We start from the raw sequence: 25,331 nt of genomic DNA on the forward strand, positions 1-25,331 counted from the left end.
GTATAAAACCATGTGAAATATATAAAACCTGTAAGGTGTCATTTGTTTGTGCATGTAAATATTTACAAATAATATCCTATTTCTACCGTACAAAACAACTGTATATACTAAAGAGAAGAATGATTTGCAATTAGAATGCATGCTCTGCTCTTCCAAGCTGCTCCATGAGGAGGACCTCTATATACACAAAGAATCTATTTTCCCCTAGAGACTGTGCAGAGGAGAAGGGCCCTCCCTACATGGAGTATCTTCTTTTTCTGTCAAGTAGCACATCATAGACTGGGTGGGCAAAAAGATGACTGCTTCCTGCAGCCAGCACGTGCACCCCTTCCCATCTACAGCGTGGGCAAACCAGTGCCTATATCAGTCAGCACACTATGCCTGTAGAAAGGAGCAGCAGCTTCCTAAACATTTTGCTTCCCCAGGTTCACTGGCATCTGCACAATATGTGCAACCTTGACCTGCAATGGCAGGTTTCCTAAACAGACTGCTACCGACAGCATCTTGGATTTCTGCATGTCATATGGGCTTTGGAGTGCAATGGTAGAATTCAACCCGACTATATATGGATTCCTCAAGTCATCAATGTTAGAACTCCTACTAACATTAAAGGGGCCAGATTTAATCCACAACATGCTTATTTCTCCTACAGAAACACACTAATGTACATGAACATAAATTTACAAAGGAGTTACAGCCTTGCATCTATCTTTTACACTTGATCCCAAGATAGAATTTTCACTTTGTCTTATCTAAGAATGATTAGTTCACGCTATAGTAGCTTCTGAAAAATCGATTTCGTTCCTTTTTGCTGTATGCAAAAGGCATAAGAAAGTAAGTAGTTATCTACAATACTAGCAGGCATGTATTAAGTAGAAATTACATAAAGGTACTGAACTGTAAGTATCTCCACAGAATCTGAAGTGAAAAACTCAACTGACTTTTAAGCAGAGCAAAGACAATGGAAGACTACAGAAAACATATGCATTACTATGCTCCCTGCAACATTACCAGAAAACCCAATAAACATTCTATACTAGAACCATTATGCTTGCAATACCTAAGGCAACAATCACTTTTTATCCAGCACTACCAGGTCTTAGAAAAAAAATGACCCGAACAATTATTTTGGTCAGACTGCTTATCTTCAGTATTGCATTACCTCTAATTTTATGGAAATAGTTTTATGACGTGACTTTAACTAATGAAAATTTCTGTAATGAATTCTAAACTCCAGATAGTCACAAGAGATATATAATGTAATTAAAGCTATATATTATTTTTGTCTTAGCATATTATATACCTCCAACCAATCTTAAAAGGAAATGCTTACTATGAAAGGCAATAATTATGTAAAATTTTGCCTTGGTTGTAATCTTATAGTGAAATTTATTTGTTCCATAGACTTTTACATTATTTTTAACTTCATTTTTATGGAGGCTTTATTAGAAGAAATGTAATCTGACCAGAAGCCATTTTCCAAAAATAGCCAGTATCCCAAATTCCAATCTTTAGGGAAACCATAGAAAAGTGCAATCACAAAGGCTGCGATGCTTTTAAGCAATATTAGCAGAATCTGTTTAGAAGATTTAAAATTACTGTTTTGAATTACCATGTTCTACATCTCTTGTTAAGGGTAATTAATCTTCATTCACTGCAAAAGGACTGTTGCACACTCATGAGTGAGCTATACCTGGACCCATGAGAAGCTTACCAAGAAAAAGGTAGTGGCCCAATCACCACTTCTCTAAATATATTTTCTATACAAAATATTTTCAAGGTATAATCCTTAGTTATTTGTACAGTACTCTATGATTTAAACAACAATATTCAGTAAAATAGTAAGTGTGTGAAACTGCAACACCACATGGAATGAGCACTCTGCCATTTTGCTAGTGTAATCAATATTGGGACCAGAAAAATTTTCTAACACGCAGGCAAAAATATTCCATAGTTTTTGAATCTTGACTGTACACTTCATGATTTTGGCTATGATTTGCAGCACACTCGTAAGATACACAAATATCTTATGCACATTTCAGTAGCAGAATGGCACTTGGCTTGCTCTAATAGAAACAACAGAGATGCAACTGACAATTTTAAGAAAGACGATGTCCTTATTTGCATGCTGAAAATCTGGTTGTGTCCCCCTAATCCAGGCACATCCATTCATTGTGCAATCTGTCGATGGGTAAACAAATAGTGCAGGATTCATCTCAGTGGGATCTGGCCCTTTGGTCTAACCGAAGTCAATTCTAGGTCGATACTGAAGTACCATAGGGTAAGACTAAAAACAAAAGCAAGAGAAAAACAACAACAAAAACAGACAAGAAAACATGAAGACATAATTCATAAAAAATACAAAGAAAATGCAATGAAAGATTGCCTTAAGAGTAGCCAGAGCTTATCCCTGACACATATATATGACAATGAGTTTTATTTATATGAAAGAATTCTATACATTTCAACAGTTAAATCCATACCTGTACTTCAAATCTGTATTTAATCTCTAAGTTAGTTAGTTGTAGTTATTTGTCATTAATATAAAATTCCTGTATCTGCTTTCATATATTTCATGATTTATGTTTTACGACATATATACTTGGATGCTCAAACAACTCCTTATTTCTCTGTTGCTGTGTTTGAGAAAAAGCAATCTTGAAATTTTATACTTTCTAAACCAAAGTCTATTTACAGATGATGTACTTTGTTTGATTTTACATGTATGGAGGTTCCATAGCTATACCAGTAGTCAGCACTAGTTAAGGGGAGCCAGGCTACTCTGGTATTAAAAAGAAAAAAAATCAGGTCAAATCGCTGTCAGCTGATTTTCTGAGAGATGAGGGCTAACTTCTCCCCCAAATCCAAACTCCTCAACTTCAAATCTAGTGATACATTCTTATTAGTTCCTACTGGAAAAAAAAAATGGCAAATCAACTCCTTGGATCCCTGAATTGGACAAAACTGTTGTGGAATGGGAGGCAAGAGTGGGCGGGTTTCCAGAAAGTGCCGTGGAATACCTGGGCACTTGTTGCTGGAATTGCTGTTTTACTAAATGTCTTTTTTTTTTCAGTCTGTCAGCATTTCATTTAAGTCTGATGTTTTCCTCTTAACTTCATTAGGATACTGGACATTTTCTATAGCACAAAACCCAGGAAAACCTTATTGTCTCAGCAGCTGTATGGGCTTAACTACCTCTCTGCCACAGGGCAGAGGAACACAGCTAATTTAAGTCTTTCTTTATTGCAAATTTGGAAATATAAAGAATTATTACAGAAGCTATCATTAAAACCAGAAATATTTTACTGCATCCTTCAAATGCATTACAAATGAACTTCAGTGACCAAAAAAGATATCACTGCAGAGACCTATACAGGTTAATAAACTTCCCATGCCATGGTAGTGAAATGATCACCAGAACTAAATGTGATCATACTTGCTGGGGATTTACAAACTGGAGTGCAGAGAAATCAGAACATGAACCCAGAGGTATTCAACAGTAGCAGGAGCATTTAGGAGAGAAGACAGGGAGCACCATGTGTAGTCTACATGTGCAATTAACAAACATATATTTGCAGTATCATAAATTACTTGGTCTCTGATTTTTTTTGCATAGGATATGGCTACCATATTATTTAAATGCTATTTCACGTGTTTTTCACTTTGATTATAGAAATTGTCTCTAAAAGTACTCAAGTCTAGTTGAAAGTGCACACAGGCAGAGACAGAGCGGTCACCCCACTGAAATTGCCATGTAAACCAGTGAGACTCAGTGTTCTTTGCCAACAAAATTACAAAGCAACTGTACAAATAAAATGCACTATGCTGGAGCAATTCTAATTATTGAAGTAGACATGACTGCAGTAGGTCACTCCCATCCACAGTGGGGAGTGACCCTCTATCATTAACTTTAATTTTTTGCTCAAGCAAAAATATTATTTTAAACTTCCAAAGTAACTTTTAGACATTTGTTCAAATCAAAATTCTCAATGAGGAAACTGAAATATTGTTTCATATAGGTACGAACCAGATTGATCAATGAAATTTAGAAATCAGCTTCAGGTTGTAGGTTCTGAAGGTTTTGGTTTGTTACATTCTAGAGATAAGGCATTATTCAATTTCTAATTTTAAAAGACATGAAAGGAATACCGTATTAGAAAAATCTAACATTTCTTTACTCCATTAAAAAGAACATATGAATTGCCATAAAGAGATGACGCCAGTGTAGTCTCTTTTGACTCACACTCTTCAGTTTTGATCCCTTGTCAGTGACTGCCCAATGCTACTAGTTAGAAGGATGAGATAGGAAGAGGCAGATAATCCTTCCAGACTGATGCGGATATCAGCCTACAGAATGATATCTCTCTAACAAAAAGATAAATGGCCTAATGTAAAGTAAAAGAAACCCCTAAACCTTTTGAATGGATTCTATTTATTCATTCAATAAAGCTTTCTCTGAAAGAATGAAAATGCTCAGGCCTTGCTCATAGAGTTTTAGCACTTTGTGGTGAGGAATTATAAAAACTCCACAACTTGGATTACAATTGAAGTGCTGACAGGACCTTAATGACTGTAGTATGTACAGTCGTGAGTGCCTCTTACCTGATAAAAAGTGCCATCCTGTGAGCAGACTTGCGAAGATGAGCAGTTCTGACACCGAAACTGCGAAGGAGATGATTTTCTGATCAGATAAGAGGCATCCACAGCTGGACATATACAATTACCATTTAATGTTTTTTTAAATTTTCAAATGTAAAGCTTAAAATTAATTTACTTATTTAAAACAGGAAAGAATTCTCTAATGAATAAATGGATATTTTCCCTTTACTACTCTACCTCTTGTAAGGTCCACAGGTGTGCCAGTAAAAGCTCATGGTGAATAGTACCAAAGATGGAGATAATGGATTTAACTTGATCTTCATCCAAAAGAAGAGACTGTTAATTAATTACCATTGCAACTTCTGTTTTATAACAAGACCCAACACAGTTAAGGAAAACAAAATCACAGAAGTCCAGATGTTACTGGATTTATTACCAGCACAATGTAATTTTTACAGGTTTTAGTTTGTCATCTCTGACTTCAGGGGAGTGATTTAAAACTACATAAAGGAAAATATGAACACATACCTGACTGTACTACGTGTATGTAAACACAACTTACAAATTTAATCAAGAGTTGTCAACTCTTATATTCACTTAATATTAAAAACTATGGTTCTGAGATTTTTGAAAAATTTTAACCAGTACAGATAATGTCCTTTTTGTCAAGATGATAGTTACTGTTGCTTCCAAACCAATGCAACTGCCAAAAGTCCATTTGTAGGCAGGGGCTGCAGGATTAAATGTCATGAAAGAATTCCATTATCACTAAAGTTGTTGCCTCAACACTTCCTAATAGTACAGCCAATGCTAACAAAAATATAAGATGGCAAGCCAAACAAACACCCACTAGTTTCAAGGCAGTATTGGAAAAAATACTACTTAAAGCTCCCTTATTGGTGCAATATTGGGGTTTCAACAGTCATCAAATTTCAGTCCAATATTACTTTGAAATTTAATGAATACTTGCCTATATACATTAACTCCCCTAATTCCTATCAAAATCTATCCTTCCCCCTCCCCCTTCAGATTAAGGTAAAACTTTAAGAAGCTTGTGAATTGTTAACTCCACAGTGTACTTAATTCTCTGTCTTCTCTGTGTCCGTGCCCCAGTGCTTTTTATTCTGAGTACTAGGAAGCTTTAAAAAAAAAGTACAGAAAGTTTGGAATTTCCTACAGATCAGTAGATTAACATATGTTAAGTGCTTAACCTTAGCTGCACTCCAATATAGCCTCCGCTGGTAGTGACAGACAACAAATCTGCATGTACTATAAAGCAGTTAAGAGTGAAGAACAATCAGCAGCCACACACAAATGAATGTATAAAAGAAAGAGAAGAAATGGGGATATGACTTCTAACAAAAGGCAATATAAGGGCTGCTAATTCAAACTGAATATCAGACCTGAAAGAAATGTCTTTTAATAAGTTAAATATTGCAGTCCTAAAATGGACACATGCAGCAAGGAAAACCCATTTCACTGTGTTATCTGGATGTTAGTGTTATACAGCATATCTAAAAAAAAATGGGTGTAGTATTAACAGAAACAGTAATAAAACAATTAGATTTCGCCCATAATTTTTCAGTGTCACTTTCAGTTTACTGACTGAATAAAACAGATTCTTAATAAAGAACTGCTGGATGCAGATTCCCCAACTATTGTAACTCAAAAGGTCACTAAAAGCAAATTTGCAGAAAAAGAACAAATGCTTGGGTTCTCAGATACTTGCAAGTGCACAACTTGCATGTAAACTTTGTACACCCGCTATTTTTAAGTTTCAGAATCTACACAATATACATGCTGCAGGGTTTCACTCATAGGGTTTAACGTAAGAAATCCAGAAAACATGCAAAATGCATTTTTAAATAAGGGTTTTTTGAAGGGTCACAGAATATATTTTGGACCAAGCTGTGAAAGCATGTCTATAATAAATATAGCCAAACATCATTTATTAATAATGTAACAGCATTTACGTTTTCGCCTCTTAGTCTCCATCTTGTCATATAGATGAATTCCATAGTATGATCCTTCCCCATGATTTCTCCATTGCATAGTACATCCAGCTTAAAATACAACAGAACAAACAGTAAGACAAAGGGATGCAAAATTTTAATGTCTAAATGAACTCCTAAGTGAAATCTCTGAGAGTTAATCCCTCAACTCCTATACAATAATTCCACCAGATATGTGTATCAAACCTGGATAAATACAACATGCTGACAACATGTTATTTCGTACACTAGTGTTCCACTTTATTTTTTCACTTTTGTGTTTTCAATTAAGGTGTGGACAGAAGAAAGTCTGCTAAACTAGGTAGGAAATCACTAGTAGACAAACACTCCCTATATTTATCAATACTACACAGTATTTGTTTGAAGAGAAAGCCTTGTGCTGTATTTTGAAGGCCTTCTTGCTATGTCAGCGCTCTTTCAAACCCGAAGATAACAACCAGAAGTACTGTAATGTTCATTTTTTAAAAATAAATAATTTAAAAAAAATTAGTTTAAAAATAACTATAAATTACAAGAAAAAATCACTTCTGAGTATACAAACATGCTTCTGCATTAACTGAAGGCAAAAAGAAAAAGTAATGACCTTACTGTGAAAAATGACTGGTTTAAACTGTATTATAGCATCTTACTTCTACCCTCCACTGAAAATGTTTGACAATTCTTTCATTACTATAGCCATAATGCTTTTCTGTTTTTTAGAGGGAAAAAAAGGTCAAAATTTTGAAGCAGATACTATGTAACACAAGCCATTAAGGTGCCAGAGACAGAATAAATTAACATAATTAACAAAACCAAATGACATCAAAATGGCTGGTCAGCACGTCATGATACTGTGACAAAATCCTGCTTATAGCTCTGCAATAACCTGTGCACCTAACCTAACTCAGCCCTACCTCTGACCAAAGCTGGGATGCTGCCAGTCGTGCTAAAGGCAGCCTGTAGTTCGTGGAGTCATTGACTCCTGTAAGAGAACTGGCTGAAGAAATAGTCTGTGCTGAGGTCAAAATTCCAGTGTCCCTGGGAAGAGGGGAAGCGGAGGCAGGAGTCTCACACTTCCTAGCTCGACCCTGCATCACAACTTCTACCATGTTAGGAAATCCCCCAGGGAACAGTCTTGGCCAAGATCAAATCACTCATGCAGCAAAGACCCTCTCTCCATCAAATTCCACCTAATTCCAGAGAAGGTGCAAAAAAAGTATCTGCATTTTGAAAGATTCAAATGGTATTGCTCCTCATTTCTTCATAATTACTGGATAGTTTCTTACATCTAAAGAAAATGAAACTGCAGAGTAATTTGGTGTATGTCTAGTTGAGCTCTCCTTTTCCCCAGTAGCTAGTAGCCCAAAACTGTATTAAGTGACTTTTTTATTAGCCACATGGAAAGAGAAAGCATTTATTTTTTACATAAAAATATCAAAACCTAAGGTATCTGTTCCTTCACAGGTGAGCAACAAACTGAAGTTACTAGAATTGTATGAGTTCCTTGATTAGCAACTTGAGTCAATGCGATAAAATGATCACTTCTTATTTAAGGGCAGAAAATATAACTTGGAATATTGAACAGTATCTAGTGATGGGGCTAAAAAAATATTCCTCAAGTTCAAATACGATTAAATTTCATAAAAACCTAATAGTTTGCAGGGAAATAAAAATACAAGCATTGTTCTTTCAAATGTACCTCATAAGAACTTGGAAGTTTTAATTTTAAGCTGAGAAACTTTTTGATAGTTCCCACAGTCACTCGAGTAGAACAGCGGATAAATTTCTTCATTAAACCCTAAAGCAACAGCAACAAAACAGAAAAACCATGTTAGAAATTTTGGAGCATGTAAGCAATCTTTAGTGCAAGAACAGCTGTAATTGATATTTTTTTCAACCAGTAACCAATTTTACTGCACTCTCTTCTAATTCATAATGGCACCACAGGTTCATTTTTGTTCATGTTTTTGCAAAATTTACAAGATGACAAACAAGTTCATTTGACCCATCTCTGGTTCTAAAGAAATTTCCATAAAGATACAGAAGGGAGGAGAGAAAAGGAAAAAACCCCAGCAAAAATACCAAAAGCCCCACAAGAACTTAAATAATCTAAGTGTCTATGTTAGTAACACTTGGGGTTAAACATATGTTGCATTTCTTAGAATTTCTTCAGTCCTTGAGAGAAAAAGGAAGTAAAAACACCCTCCAATAATCTAGGTAAAATACAGGGAAGCTACAAACCTGAGACGTGATCTATTATCACAGATTCTGTGATCCAGAACCTAATAGTTTTGATTCAACAGGAAAGCTGGAAACCTGAGACTCCTACATGGTGATGGAGATATAGATTTCTTACTGTATATAGCATAAACAGACAGTGATAACACATTTTCTTGCTGAATCAAAACTTTCTTACTGTGTAAGAACTTCCAAAATTATACATGTAACATAGCACACAGAAAATATAAGTAGCGTTTCATTAGACAAATTTTTAATATTTTTTTAATTCTTGTCTTTGTAATTTAATAAAACATTATTAAAATCTAAGAGGATTTCTAAACACTTTCTTCTAGACTCGATACCATTAGGTAACCTTCCCTTCAGGAACAGAAACCAAATATTCCTAATTCTTAAAACAGCAGTTAGCAGGTATTACTCTACACATTTTACAGATGGAAGTGACCTGCCCAAGGCCACAGACGACACATCAGTGGCAGAATCAGGTTTACAGCTCAGAAGGTCTGGATCCCAGTCATTCAGTGCACAACACATCTGAAAAGGAGCTTCATGCTGGCATGGTAAGACAGCAATCCTGAAAGTGTGAGGCAGCTCACCTACAGCTAGCTTTTTAAGTACATCTGTGGTATGCTGTAACCTGTTGTGTAATGCAGTTATATACCATCAAGGCTGTAGGCTACAAAACTATAATCCATTAAAAAAAAAAAAAAATCCACTGTCACAGATGCATTTCTGCATGGAACTGTATTTTTTATAAAATTCCAAGATGCACTGAAATGCCTCAAACAAAGGGACTAAATAAGCGTGGAAGTGGAGACAGGTCACCACATTAAAGTTTATTGTTAATGGTCATAAAATGGTTTGGTTCCTCTACGATGCTATTCGGCCAACAATAACAACAGCACAGATTATCTTTACTACTCACTTTGACCACATTATCTCCTGACTGCCCATTGTTGCGTAAACAGTCGAGGCAGATAGCAATCTGTGGGTCACTTCTGTGATAGTCTTTATCTTCTTCATTTTCATCACACTCCTCATCTACTTTGGGTTTATCAGCTTTTGGGCTTTCATCTGTAAAATATGAAGATCATATCATTTAAGTGGAAAATAATTAAAAGTCACAGTAGCAACAAACACATATTTAAAGTAAAATTTCATTTTCAAGAGCATATTTTTTCTTCAAATTTATACAATTTTAATTCAGTGCATTCTTAAATTGATCAACTTACAAATCTCTGAAAACAAAGTTTTACTATTGAAATTTTAATGTAATATGCAAACAACAGATTTCTATGTGACAGAAAATGATCAGGCTGATGGACCACTAACGGTTATGGCTGTCTACTTCTGTTTGTGTCCAGTGATTAAAACCCTGCAACTGCGCATGCATCAAGGTCACTCAACCACCTAAACCTACTCTATGGTGTGGCGATTCACTGCTAAAAAATATTGCGTTTAAATAAACAGTGGAATTACTAATCCGAACACCTGTATTTCAAAGTAACATGGGTAATCAATTCATATTAACTGTCTGCCGCAATAACCCCGTGGAGACAAGTTCCTGAAACATTATCATGAAGTAAACTGAGGGAAGATACAACTTAACTTTCACCCACTTTTGACCTGGTCTAAGTAATGTCATCGTAAAAACTCCCGGTGTCTCTCTCCAGAAGGATTTTGTAACTAAATAGCCATATACTTACTTATTCCCCTTTAAAAACAAAAAAAATAAGAAAAGAGGAATGGTCCCCATATTTTTTGGCAGAGCGCATATATCCTATATAATCACATATACCATGTTATCTCTCTTCACTGATGCTGTTACATGTTCTATTGATTCTTGGTTTAAAAATCTAACTCTTTGGAAAAGGTACCATCTCCTACAGTTTTCAAAGGTTTAGCATAGTTGAACATTCGAATGTTAAGACTAGCAAGTACATCTAGATAAGGCCACAATGTATGTAAATAATAACCATACAATGAACCATAAAATGCAGTAATTTTTACAGATTTGGAATACAGTATACAATAACCCTATTATATACATTTATTTTTTTCTGTATCCCCAGCTTATTTATCTTGATTTAAAACAAAGGCTGCTCTCTGTTGGAATACAACATTATCACAAGTAACTTGAATAAGCTACTTTTGCATTTCCTGAAAAACCTTCAGATCAAATTTTGCTGTTTTCCTACACTTACCACAAACTTTTAAAGTCATTTAGAAGATTTAAGATGAGAAGACAGAATGAAAACTTTAACAAATATCAAGCTATGCCTAAGTTTCTAGACACAGTAATTAGTTCACTTCGTTCAGTTTACATATTCAAGATGAGTTTTAAGCTACATTCATTACTTTTCTTTCTTTCAATTTTGAAGTATTTTATAATTATAAAAGATTTGTCCACAAGTCCCTACTAGCTATTGACACATTTAGTTGAATGTGTATCATACATACATTTTGTTCCTATCATTTTGCTATGAACAGAATTTACAGTATCAAACTACAGATTATTTTTTTTCTTTTTGTGAAAGTCCAGGAAGCAAACTCTTTTAGTCAAGCAGGTGCAGTCTACCTATCACGAGCATTTGTCTGAGGAGTCTGCCTATGATTCACAGATTCTTCGGCAATGCAAACACATCCACAACTTTCAACAGTTATCACTGCTGAGTAATGGAGGAAGATTTAGTTACGCAGTTTGAAAAGCCTTGAAAGGCAAACCAACTACAGAACTAGGGAAATTAGCAAATTTCCAATCATAAAATCATTCCAGAAGCAGGTACACACACAAAAAAGGTCGCATCTTTCAAGGTATTCTGATAGAAATTCAAATGTTCCTCCATGCAAATAGCACCAGACTATTTACTAAAAAATCCTTGTAGATATTAGAATTAATGATGTTTGTACAGGCAGCCTCCAGAAATCAATGTGATGGTCCATTAGAGGCATGTTATTAAAGTTCAATATGATAGAATTTAAAAAAAAAAAAAAGAAAAACAAAAACAAAAAAAAGAAATTTTAATCTCACCAAAATGGACTTGGTGTTCTCCAAGTCAAAAGCATCAAGTCAAGAACAGAAGACAGTAAAAACAAACCAACACCCCACCCACCTCCACCCCTCTTTCCTTAAGGCGTAAATTGGTGTCTTATTTTTTTTTCTTATCTTTCTTGCAAACCTTGGAAATTGTCTACTTCCTGTGCTTTTCTCAGATATTCAACGTACAAATCATCGCCACAGAGTGAGTCAATGTAAAGCTGTTTGCCCTCTTCCTTCTCCCGTTCAGACTGGAGAGGACCAATAAAGATTTTTTTGTCTGTACCACAGTATGTTTCCTATCATCATCCATCAATTCTCTCTAGTAACCACTCTCGTAGTGGAGTCACCAATGCCTCAGATATGCCTTGTTGTTTGGGGTTTTTTTTCTTCTGATATGTGAAAATTCTAAGTCCTGGGATTTTTTTACAGATCTTTGATGCTAAGTTTGGGAACTGTGTTGTGACCTGTGGTACAGGACATAACTGATGGACTCTTAAACTAGACTGACTATGTGATTGCAGGGCATTGGTATTGACAACTGAAACAGTCCCTTCTCCCTGAAATTATTCTCACCAAATAATTTATTCTCAGGCAAGATTCTAAATGCTTGTTTATGGCAGAAAATAGTTTAAATGCTCATAATTTGTCTCAATGAGTTGTCACGACTTCCAAATGGTTTGTAGAGCCAAATTTCCGTAGCCCAAGGATACAGTCACTAACAGAGCTGGATACATCTGTAGCTACTTAAAAGTGTATTTTGAGAGTTAGAGCCTTCCTCTGATTCACAAAACAATCCAATCACTCATTACACTCAGTAACTGATCTCCATTAGGTTTACCATTAAATTATGGGAGGAAGGTAAGAACCAGAGGAATAAATTGGTTAAAAGTAAGTCACATTCTACAAATTTGCAAGTTATATGTTATTTTTTTCTATCTATGTATATAGCAGAAAATCATTTTCTAAACAATCAACAAAATGCCTATATTTCATCAAAATATTTTCTAAGTATTTTTAAAACTGAAGAGGTATACGCTAAACAGTATGTTCTAGTAAACTAATATAATTTCATCTAAACTGTCCTGGAGTTCTTCATTTAATGATATAACAGAGAAAAGAATCTTGTCCCTTATAATAGATGCCAAATGCAAATCAACAACACTAATGAGGAAGAAAATGAAATGTTATGAAGTTGAAAAGAAGGTATTATAAACAACTGAGTGCAGAAGAGTATTGCAAGACGTTTACTTGACAGTGATTCTTTACTAAAAATAGCTATTTCTTTAGCTTAGCAGAGCCTTCCAAAAATTCTTAAAAATGCCCAAATCAAATAGGCTATGGTATCAAAACCTTGATGTCAAATTAAAGGGGCATAAAACCAGTTGGATGTAGTCCTCACTTAGCACCTCAATACTGAGCTCTCAAAGTTCATGAGTCAACTACAAAAAAAAAAAAAAAAGAGAAAGAAAAAGAAAAGCATTTTGGAATCTATATAAAACAATTGTTTAGCATGTGTGGAAAACTGTTTTACTACTTGTCATAACTAATTCTTGACAACCTCCTACTTAACAGCTGGTCAAATCCAGTAACAGAAAATAATCTGCAAAAAACTCAAGTAGTTCTGCATCTTGCTGTATTAAGAAAATTAAGAATTCAAGTGGGAAATTGTATGAGTGTTGAAAGTGAGAGTTTAGGGAAATGCAAATAAAAATAATGGTAAAGCAGCTAGTGTTTGTAAAACAACTGGTTAATAGATAAGCAACAGTACATGAAGGCCCAGACTACATTTACAGAGATTTGTTACGAGTTTCTGTAGTATCTTTGAATTCAGTAAAAACAATGTACATGCATAAGTGTTTGAAGAAACAGGGCTCAATGAGCCATGTTACTTAACACACAGATAAGAGAGGAAAAAAAAAATCATCACCTTGTCCATTTTCTTGAGGTTTGTTTTTCTTCCAAAATTCGATCTCTCGCTGCAGTTCCTCTAGTTAACATCAAAGAACAGTAATGTGAATTTTAAAATCAATACTACAGGTATATCATTGGAAATAGCCATATTCCCTCCATCAACCCAAACAGGTACTCAAAACCAAATGAGAAACTTACGTTCTCGAAGTCCAGGCACCAGCTTAAATATAATTTCCTCTAAGGTGTTATCCAGCCTTTCAAAGGGAAAAAATACATTTCACGTTAAGTAGAAACTAGCATTTTAAATATTTTTAGCCTTTAAATAACAAAAACTTTTGAATAATAAAATGAATTGTATATTTCTGGTAAATAATACATCCTGCAAAAACCAATTGATTTTAGCTTGAGAGACAACATGCATTAAAGCTTATCTCAATCACCTCTTGAATGAATTTCTTTTAGAAATAACTAAGGAATTTATTTTTTAATGTGTAAAGATAAAAATGAAGCAAAAGAGAAAAAACATTATACTCTAAAATTTTCATTGTATTAATTTGTGTTACATGCAAACAATTCTGTTACTAAAAGGAACAAACTGGAAAAGTAGCATCCAATTTTAAGGTCCAGGTCATGAGCAGTAAGCATGAAAATTATAAACTCCATTATCATACTAAGTGTTCAAGTGCTTTGGTAATAAGGCTGTTATGAAAAGCTGAACAGACTATTCCCTACTCATTACAACACACAAAAACCAGTCTTGGCAGGATAAAGAAGACCACAGAGCATCCATGCTGCTCTGGCTAGACAGTTCTCAGTACCCAACATAATTCATTTAAACTATTTAAATCTGCCATGAGTTTGTCTACCAGATGACAGCACGTAGCACAGGCATGTCCTCTGATATCCTGATATTAGCGCCAGAAATAGCTATTACAGTCCCTTCCAGAGGACACAGTGCATTTACCTTGGTTGCTGAAGCTAAAATATTTTTATTCCCTTTTCCCTGAATTTTACCTACTCTCCTAACAATTTAATTTATCATCTGCTTTCTAGTTCCACTTCCTCTCCCTGTCTCACTTATCCTTCGGTTTCCTCTGTCTCTCATTCTGTTTCCTTCTCCTTTCTCTCCTCTGCCCTCTACATCTTCTCTTGTCAACAGTAACTCCCAGTGTCCACAGCCTAAACAAAAACCCATGACAAAGCAAAGTACTAAGTAATACGGCCAGAGAAATTAAGTACCTTGAGATTCAGTCAGAAGCTACAATACAATAATTGCCTTTGGTATATTTTTAATTGCCTTAATTTTTCATCTCAATAATGATACATATCTCTCTATATACATATATATTTGCATATATACACACGTCTGTGTACATGTTATTAATAATACACTATAGGCCTGTTATAAAACACATGACTGTTCTCTATCATTTGTTCACTAGCAGCGGCAAAGTAGGAAGAAGACTGAATGATTTTATTGCTGAGGAATGCCTAAAAGCCATTTTAATAGATAACAATTGTCTTCTTATAATAAATATATGAGCATTTCAGGTTCTCGTCCTTACAGAACTTGTATTTGTAATTGAAAGTTTACAATTAGACCTATTACCCAATCATCTTGTTCTGAAACTAGTTCCCTGTGTTATCCGTCAGTACATGGAGAGTCATACCATAAGAATATTCATGTTTAAGCTACAACTACAATCGATTTTTTAATTACTTCTTCTTATAAGGACCAAAAAAAAAAAAAAATCTCTTCAGTAAGTGACACAGACCTCCCCTAAAACAAAGAAGCATAGAGAGTACTTTCTCACAGATAAGAAGGAAACCAAAATCACGGGATGTCTGAGCACTTAGCTTCTGATAGATGACAATATAGGTCTACCTTTCCAAATGGTATGCTATCTCTTTTAGCCTCTCCTATCAACATCTAATGCAACTAGATGGTACTGCTTTATATGAAGTTCCGACAGCAGAGCACTGGGAACTTGGGAACCTGTCTTGGAAATCGAATGCATTTCACATTGTAAGAAAGCTCCAATCTTCATAACTTACTCATGAAGAGAAAAGAAATAAGGACTTCAAAAGAGAACATCACTACCTTAATTCAAAATCCCACTAACCATTCCTCAGGATGGTATAATACATGCTGTTTTTTCTACATTTATTTTCGAAAATTCCCACTTAGCACTTTCTAATTCATCTTTAACGGCCCAAAACAAAAGTCACTGGTAATGCTAACATAGCAAGAAAACCAGTATACTTAGCAAATTTACGATGCTAGCAGCAAGAACTGGCTTCATACTCTAGTCAATGACTTTATTTTCTTTCAAAAACTAAACAAAAAGAGCTATTTTGTCCTTATGAAGTGTAAATACTAATCAGTACTTTAAAAAACGCAGAAAAAATAACACTTATCTGATCTTTAAGTACAGGGAAACTAAACTTAAACTATAAGGAAAAAATAGGAAATTATAAAAAGATTCTCAATTTCAGATGCATCTTACAGTGTTCCTATTATCCACGCCTATGAGCATTCTAACAAAGATTTGTATTTCTGTGAACTCGCATCAAACCCATTCCAAAATGAAACTCACAACATACTTGGACATAACTCCAAAGTTGGTCTTAGTCATTTAATATGATACTTCTTGTTAATGCTGAAACAAGAACATTAATATTTCAGACACACCTCTTTCCACCCCCACATCTTCCAACCTCCAAACCAGAACATATAGAAAGAAGAACCAAGCATTTATGTCAGCTTTGTATAGTTTCTTTTTTCACCTCTTCTATAATATTGAATGAGTTATAAGATCAAAGCTACGCTCTGATAATTGCTAATTATCTGAAGTGAAGCAAATGAAGACTATCACTCAGGAAAACTTGCATCTAAAGAAGCACGCTACAAGAAAAAAAGAAGCCTGCCTTCATGGCATAACCAACGCAGACCCTACCGAATACTGATGATGCAGAATTCTGCTAAATCAGGAAAGGGAATTCTAGAATTTAACACTCTTCTTAGATTTTCATTTTAGAGCTCAGTGTTTAATTTCAGACTTAGGCTTATAGTTTCAACAGACCCTAAGTGCTGCCAACTAAAAGATACATCTAAAAAACTCACATAGTTATGAAGGTATTCAGAATTGAGTTTATAAAGTAGTTTATAAAGTTTTATCTCAAAGATCTCAGTTAAAAATACTATCTAGAGTGTTCAATGCCATTTCTCAGAAAATGACTGCATTCTTGAGCAATGATGGGGCTCATCTCTCCAGTCAGAGTATAAGACATGTATTAAGTTATACAGGCAACATCCAAAAAAGATAATTCCATAACACTGCTCATGTGCTCTTCTGCTTATTAGTTTAGCAAATGTTTAAAACTGTTTCATAAAATACAACCAGCAAACTACTAGCTATATGCAGTTTGTTGGCAAATAAACCCAATGACTCTAAAAGAAGTTTCAGGAAATAATTGCAGAGAAAATAGCTCTTCCCACATTTTTGGCTTATGGTCTCAACTTTTCTCACCCTTCTATCATTTCCTGCTTAAAGCATAGTATTCATTTACTAAACATCTACTAGATGTTTCAGAAAATGCATTTTCCAGCTCCTATGAAATGGTCCTGTCAGAATAAAAGAAATATTTCTAAAATGCTTTTGTTTTCAGCTTATTAGTAGTCTTATGCACTCTATATACCATCTTCCATTACGGCTGACACTGCACCTCAGACACTGACAGGAAATCAGAAAAATACTTACGCTAAACATCTACATAAACACTTTTAGCCCTACCCTTCCAAAAAACATTCAGATGATAAAGACTAATAGCACCCTTTAGAGTTGCTGAATTTAATCTCTCTCACCTATCCTCTTGCTATATAACTGAAGCATGGGAATTACTATGCACACACATATCAGTCAAAAATCAAAGCAAAATATGACAAATTGTAGCAAACACAATGACATTAGGAAATAATACCAACCCCAGTAAATTCCAGATATAAATATTTATTTTAACATTGATGTAAGAATATTTCTTCCTAAGTTCACAACCGTATGATAAACTAATAATATTGGGGGGTGGGGGGGTGGAGGGAGTGTTGGGAGTGAGGGCAGGGAGTGGCTTCATCATTTTAGGAAAATATGAAGTTCTTCCACTTATGATGACATTTCTTGGTTTCTCTGTGCTGTATTTGTAGGATGGCTATCACCTTTGTTTCAACATAACATCACTAAAAGAGAATACAGAATTTCAAGAAAAATAATTGTTTAAAAAAAGATGTGTTATTGTGATATAAAAAATGCAAACTCTCAAGAAAGGCTATTTTTAGTGTCAAAACTTTCTTTCATGAGTGTCTTTTCATTAATCTGACAGCAGATTTCAATTCAGATTGGTAGATCTACGCCCTGGAAAACTTTCAATTATTTGCATGATTCATTTTCTACATTGCTCTAAGAAGAAAAAAAGTTGCATGCAGTTTGGAATGCCCTAAATTGTTTGAAAAAAGAAACTGGAATTTAATTTCATGTAAAGAATAAAAGGTATCTGGTTCATTTATTTGTTTAATAGAGGTATTAAAATATTTATTTTAATTTGTACAATATACCCAGTCTTTCTGTGTCTTTCCGTGTCTTTCCCTTATCTTTCCTCCTTTTATTATATCTGAAAAAACTCAATTTACAATTTATTGGGAGATGAGAAATTGACAGAATCTATGGCCAAGAACAGTTGATATATTATACAAATAAGCAAAAAAATTAATTCCCTTTCAGGATAAAGATATTAAGATTTTTTTTTTTTTTAATTTTTTGTTCTTCCATTTCAGCAGATGTTGTGCAATGTCATCTTACCTTAACATTTCTAGTGGATTGGTCTCATGCACTTGGTTGCCACACCTGGGACAGTCATTGCTGTCTTCAAAGTGTTGAACAATGCAAGTCTTACAAACTGAGGGACAGAAAAAAAAAAGAAAAAAGAAAAAACCCAACTTAGAATAAGATCTAAATAATATTGCTTGAACATGACCTAATGATACCAGCTAACTACTTCATGCATCAAAAATAAAAGACTATTATTTTAAAGCAAATAATTACAACGTATCTTATCCACTTCTTGGTTCTCAAAGCCATAGCTAGTTCTGCTCTGCCAAGACACTGAGTTCAGCAGCACAGGTTAAACAAGTGCTGCTTTAGAGTATGCAATATTTTTACTGCTTAGAATCCTCCCAGCATCATAAAATGCAAACCCCATACCACGTAGCACATGTAAAGAGCAGATTCTGAGAAAGTGCATGCTGGGGAGCTCTAGCCCAGCGGAGCCAATCATCACTTCAGATGATTTGAAAATGACTTATGCACATTATTTTCTTTCCAATGGTGTTGCTGGCAACTGAAAAGACTGTTGTAAATACTTATTGTAAGAGAAAAGTTCACAGAAATTGTACACAGGTTCAAAGCGGCTATGTTTCCCTTTTGACATAGCACCTGCAAAAGCAGTGACGGAACTTACAGTAAACATTTAATACTTGAATCTTATAATGAAAAATCAGGATCATGACCATGGCAAGCATAAACAAACCCAAAACAACAACAATGTGAATATAAAATCCAATGAACTGAAATTAAACTAAACAAGGTGCTACACTACTGTTGCTTCCAAATGATTAATTGCAGACTGTAGATTTTACTGCCATTAATAAGAAAGTGGAAGCCAAGCTGATGAGAACAAATATGCCTGCTATTATTACTGCATTACAACATTCTGGATGGAGATAAACTCTATCCACTGTTTATTATTACTTCACCTAAACTGAAATGAGAACTGCAAATTCATCAGTAAATGGACTGAAAAAATAAATGGACTGCTGCAATTGCAATATGCTTTCTGCTGAAACACTGTAATTTCTTTCATCAATTACCTAAAGAACTAAGAGTACCTCTAAACAAGCTGGTAAATCCTAATTATATGACAATCTTTAAGGAATCTTGAAATTCCTTTAACAAACGTCACCTAACAAGCAAAGCCTGCATTTATCTTTGCCTTAGTATGCTCAGAAGAGTTACTACAAATCAGCTGACGCTCATAATGCACACACATTAAACCTCTGTGTAGGTGTTTTTTCCAACTGCTTTAAAACACTAACTTAAGGACATTAACTTTACAGCTTTGGTTGAAATTACAATGAACTTTCCCCTTTAAGTCTGACGGACAGACTTCAGAGCTCTCTGGCTGGCTCTTGGCGCTCTCCCCAAGGTAAATGACTCCAGCAGTGCTGGATCCAGGGCAGATTTCCGATGATCTGGTAAAATGAGCTCAGGAAGCCCAGGAGTCCTGCCAAACAAGCCCAGTAAGTGGGGCGCAGTGCTGTCCTCTGCACATGGGGACTCCAAAACAGCCGAGAACACTGATGCTATGAGAGCACCATTCGGCCCTCAAGATACGAGTTAATTTTTTCTTAACCTCAAGTTGTGAGGTATTTAGCGCTGGCATACAGATGCAAGAACCTGTAATCACAGAACTCTTCTTGTATCACAGATCTTTTATAATTTGTTAAATTACTAAACTGATTTTTGCATGTGCATTCCCTAACACTTCCACAGGGCAAGAAGTCTAGTACAGAGCAGCAAATGTGATGTTCTGTACCTATAACATTTCTTCACTTTTCTATATACTTTTTTATAACTAATACTCCTAAACCTAAACATTTTGCTACTACACTTACAGAATACAAAGAATTTCATCACCCACATAGAAGCCCTCATGCCAGCCCAACAAAGCATTTAAGAACACGCTTAAATTAAAGCACAAGTCCAAATAACTTTTAAAATATATGTAGTTAAGATTTCTATAATCTCTCCTCATTAATATCACTGAGAATCTCCTCTAGAACTGAAAATAACAGAAGTTATCCTTGAAATTGAAAAGATATGAAGTTTCTCAGCTCAAAGTTTTTCTTAAGATGTAGCATCTGCACATGCTCAACCCAGGGGCAAACATCACAAGGTGGAATTCTTTAGCTGGTCAGTAGCTCCTCAGCCATCCCAGCTCCCGGAACTATCTGAACTATCTTTCCTTCTGTCACCCACCTGAAATACAAAGAAGCACAGGGAGCAACTGAAAGCATAGTTCAGTTGCTTCACTAATCAAAACCCAGCCACATACACACAATGATACAAGAGCGAAGAGGCACAGACAGCAAAATATACACAAAAATCACCTCTCCAGAAATATCAGTCACCATTCTGTTATTAAATTAATGCACTAGCTGGATAAGGGTTAGAGCTTTCTGATTCCAACTAGCTATGCCAAGATTAAATAGATGTGGAAATTTTTTCATTTCTTCACCTACATCTATTATAGACATTTTGAACTGTGTTGTTTGCTTTAGATATCACAATTTTTTTTTTTGCACTTTACCTTAAAATGGTTTAAGTTTTGTAAGATTTTAGAGTAAATAGATAAGAACATTACGTTGCTCACCAAAAGGTGTCATGAATCTGCTCTGCAGTGCTCTGCTTAAATGAATGTCCTGATTCTAAACACAACTTCCAGCACCTTCAAATGAGCGTACCCTCATTTCAGGCACACAGCCCTGGAGAGGAAGGGGTGTTGTATAGTAACATGTAATAAACTAAAAGCCCTCTCACCTGTAGCTAGATAACAGGGTGCATGCTTGGTCCCCTGAGGTCAGGAAGTGTCACAAGTGGGTCTCAGAGTCACAGATGAAGAAGCAGTATCACTTTCCCAAAGTTACACTTTCTGAACAGGCATTGCCATAAGACATAATGCTCTGTAAAAACATGTACTAAGGAACAAACAGAAACCCTACAGGTGTCCAGACCTGAATTACTTGCAAGCAGCCACCAACACCATTCAAGTGCACACACAGAATTTGATTAGCTGGCCAAACAACACAATGTAATATTCTCCAAAAATGTTCTTGCTTATCTTCAAACTCTAATTACTGTACCTTTACTTTTTTGATACTACCAGGAGTCCTGAAGATTGTCCAAAAAAAATGGCTCCAGCTAAATGATGAGCACGCCATGACATTTGAATTGAAAAAACCCAACAGCCAATAACACTAATTAATACGAAATTCTGATAGTGTTCATGAGAAAGCTAGGATGAAGTGAGCTTTTCTTTCTGAAATAGGCCATCCTGGTATGTCATTCATTTATCTTGCTCTTCTTGAGAGGTGAAAAATGAGCCAATCATAAAAATGTCCTACTCTAAACACATGACAGGAAAATCAAACCAGAAGACAATGTGGCACAAAACCATGATGGAGAAGGCTCTTTAATTGATAGTAATATGTATTGTAATCACTGTAAAAAATTAAAAATATTTCAAACAGAAGACTGTATGCAGACATAGTGGCTAAACTGCATTTAAATTTATTTAAGCAACCCAGAGATTTTTAGAAAGAAGATAGTCTAGAAAATGAAATATTGCCATGAATGGAAGTAGTTAACGTTGTTGAAAATCACATCTTCCCCATTCATTAATGGAGGAGATGTCTTCTTCCTATTTATCAAAAAAAAATCAGGACATTTTTGGGGCATGATTCTTCTATATTATTGAAGTAGAGAGCATCAAAGCAATCAAATGTAGAGATACTAGGTCTGTGTGAAGTAAACCAAAGGACTAAATAGGATTAACCTATTAAATCTGATGTCAAATTAGTAAAAGTCTGAAATGAGTCCTAGAATAAGCACTTCTTGGATGACTTCAATGAGAATAAAAATAACCATATTCTGCCCAAGCTTCTCAAGGAATCCGTGAAATATGCTACTGTCAATTGAGCTCTTTAACTGCAGCACCTGATATCTCATAATCCTGGTATATATATTGTGCTGAAGTGAAGATGATACACTACTTCTGTCAGGAAAAAGTGTACAGATTAGTGGCGGGTGATGACAATACTCATGAGAACCATAAGGTTAAGAATTGTCTGCTATTTCAGAAATTCCATTAGTTGGAGAACCTCAATTTAAAGAGTGGGGGGGGAAAAAGGCTGAGAAGCTAGTATGATGATGAAATTGTGAAGTCTAACACAGTTGTGAATAACGGCCATATGGAAATTCAGCTGAAAGTAGCTGAGGTAAGTAACATAAGGGTTTGGTTTACTCTAGACCTTTTCTGACTTGACTTCACAGAAACTGAGCTTAGGGATAACTCTTTTTCAATGGACAACTGCAAGTGAGATGGAGTTCCTCTTCTGCTAACTTCTGTAATAAAGAAAGGGGTTGGTCTTTAATTACTTTTTTTTGTAAGCCTCCTGTCCGGTAGAAACAGCAGCATCTCTATGCAGTCAGTCTTTCTAACTTGACACCAATTTTAAATGATTGATAAAGAATTAAAAAATTGGAAAAAGTGGTATAAATGTAATTGGTATTGGTCAATATTAATTTTGGAACCGATAAGCCTAACCCCTAACCTTCTCTTATTTGGGAAATATTTAGCAATGGAGACTTTAAGAGGATTAGCACAAAAATTCTTCAAAAGGATTACCAGTGGCTTCGTATCAATACCAGAGTGGTTTCTTTTTTTCTGTAAGCAATTAGTACTAGCCTCCTTCAGAAACCATTTCCCTGTGTTTTAAAAAAGCTATGTCTGAAATTCTTTGAAGAGAATTTAATTGCCTTCACTTGCTCTTGGGATCTCTGCTCCATTCACATCAGGGAAGTTCTCGAAGTCTGTGATGAGATGACACTGATCTGACTGCTTTGAAAAGGGCTCATTGATATGTCTTGTAAAGATATTTTAAACTTGGCTTTGCTAGTCTTTTTGTTTGTATTCCAAGCTAAAGACAAATAGGAATCTATCTGAGCTATGGCTTTCATTTACACCTAGAAGAAATCTGAAATTATTACTGTTCAGAAGAACTCTATGCCACAGGATAGATAACTAACACACTTATTTCATGTCAGATGATTGACTCCCCAAAACCTCCCAAATACTAAACACTGCTAAACATAAAGCCTGCTAAAATCCACAATAACGTAACCTGAAGAAATATTTATAATATAAAACAATCTATGGAAAGGAACTGAATTCCTCAGTCTGAATATATTTATGTGCTCTCTTTTTATCTTTTTTTGAGAGAAGATGGCACCCTTGGAAGCCATGCATGGTCCAAGAAAGGGACTAATGATTACTGAAGAGCTTAATCTCCAGTGTAAGAGAGGTCTTTGAGTAGAATATATACAGACAAAACATCATAAGGAACCAAGAATCTTAAGCCAGTCCTATATGGATATATTCCCTACTCCAACAAACATACAGATCTGGATCAAGTCTTTGTGCAGCCAGCTCAAATCACGAGGTCATCTTATACCATGAAAAACCTCTTGAAATTGTAAATCAACAGTGTAGTAATCTAAAACAACTTTTGCTTTTTCTCATGTAAAACTACATGTGATTTACTGATAGCAATGTAAAAGTAAAAAATACACATAAATTCTAGCACTCAAGAATAATGAACTGATACGTGATACTGCTAGTAGGAGTAGGATCATCAACCAGTATTTTCAGATATGATAGGTATAATCATCCTCTGTTATTCTCAATATAAAACGCTGAACATTTTTCAAAGCCTGTCACTTTGAAGTTTCAGAGAACAGGATGAAGTCTAAGTATTGGGTGAAAAGGGTAGGGGAAAAAGGGAATCTTTAAACACAATTGAATTACAGATATATTTAATTCACCACCTTGGGGGGGAAAAACCAAACAACCACCCCAAACCAAAAACCTTTAATGCTTCTGGTACAGATTAACAAAATGACATGGTTTCACTTGCTTTACTATAGGTCACAATGTGGCAGCAAACAGGCAAAAGAAAACAGCTTAACCAAAATGTACACAGTTTGCAGAATTTTGAGGTATGTGCTACACATGCCAGTGAAATGAGGACCTGAATTTCACGATTGTACTATGACACTTCAGATGAGCCACAATAAAAGTTACACTCACATAAGATGATTTACTACAGCTGATAAAAGTACTTGTGTGACATATGCTAATTGGCTAGCAACCACAACATACTACACAATGCTACATTTTCCAATACAGAGATATCTGGTTCACACATTCTTTCAGATCTTTGTAATCAGCTGAAAAAATACAGATACAAGTGTCAGGACTGTGCTGTATGTCATCTTATGCAAACAAAAAAAGTACATATCTTATGCATATCTACACACATATTGTTCAATGAGAAGACTCTTCCTAGGTTATTTTTAAATGCTGATTAACAAGGTACCTAAATAAAACTTCATATTGCATTTTTTAAACAAAATATTCTACAAGAGAAAGTTTAATTACTTAATTGTGGTACAAATTCTTTGTTAGAACTCATCCTTTGAATTCTTCCAAGGATCTCCTCTCTCAAAGTTAATCGCTCTCTGATCCAGTGAGCGAAGGAGGGGCACAGGATACGCACAGCTAGTGGAACATCAAACCCATCTCAGTGACGGCACAGAGATGTAACAAGTCATCTGGTATGTTTAATGAAGTATTTAATTAGCTATCTTAAACCTGCTTTAAAA

The 25,331-nt window shown here is 35.1% G+C and overlaps 1 protein-coding gene across 2 annotated transcripts in view; it reads right to left on the bottom strand.

Moving 5' to 3' along the window:
• Window positions 1-210: 210 nt before the first annotated feature.
• The window catches only part of PCGF5 (polycomb group ring finger 5), a 29,950-nt gene continuing 4,829 nt past the window's right edge, over window positions 211-25,331 (bottom strand). The window contains exons 2-9 of one of the 2 annotated variants that reach the window (XM_050898893.1): window positions 18,633-18,729; window positions 13,978-14,033; window positions 13,796-13,855; window positions 9,754-9,902; window positions 8,290-8,388; window positions 6,573-6,662; window positions 4,603-4,662; window positions 211-2,287 (exon numbers count right to left, since the gene is read on the bottom strand). In XM_050898893.1, coding sequence (XP_050754850.1) covers window positions 2,240-2,287; window positions 4,603-4,662; window positions 6,573-6,662; window positions 8,290-8,388; window positions 9,754-9,902; window positions 13,796-13,855; window positions 13,978-14,033; window positions 18,633-18,729 — 659 coding nt within the window. In that variant the 3' untranslated portion in view covers window positions 211-2,239. The remainder of the gene's footprint in view (window positions 2,288-4,602; window positions 4,663-6,572; window positions 6,663-8,289; window positions 8,389-9,753; window positions 9,903-13,795; window positions 13,856-13,977; window positions 14,034-18,632; window positions 18,730-25,331) is intronic. The other variant, XM_050898892.1, reaches the window with a different exon arrangement.

This window comes from Gymnogyps californianus, chromosome 6 (assembly GCF_018139145.2).
Source record: "Gymnogyps californianus isolate 813 chromosome 6, ASM1813914v2, whole genome shotgun sequence".
In the NCBI taxonomy this organism is placed as follows: Eukaryota; Metazoa; Chordata; class Aves; order Accipitriformes; family Cathartidae; genus Gymnogyps; species Gymnogyps californianus.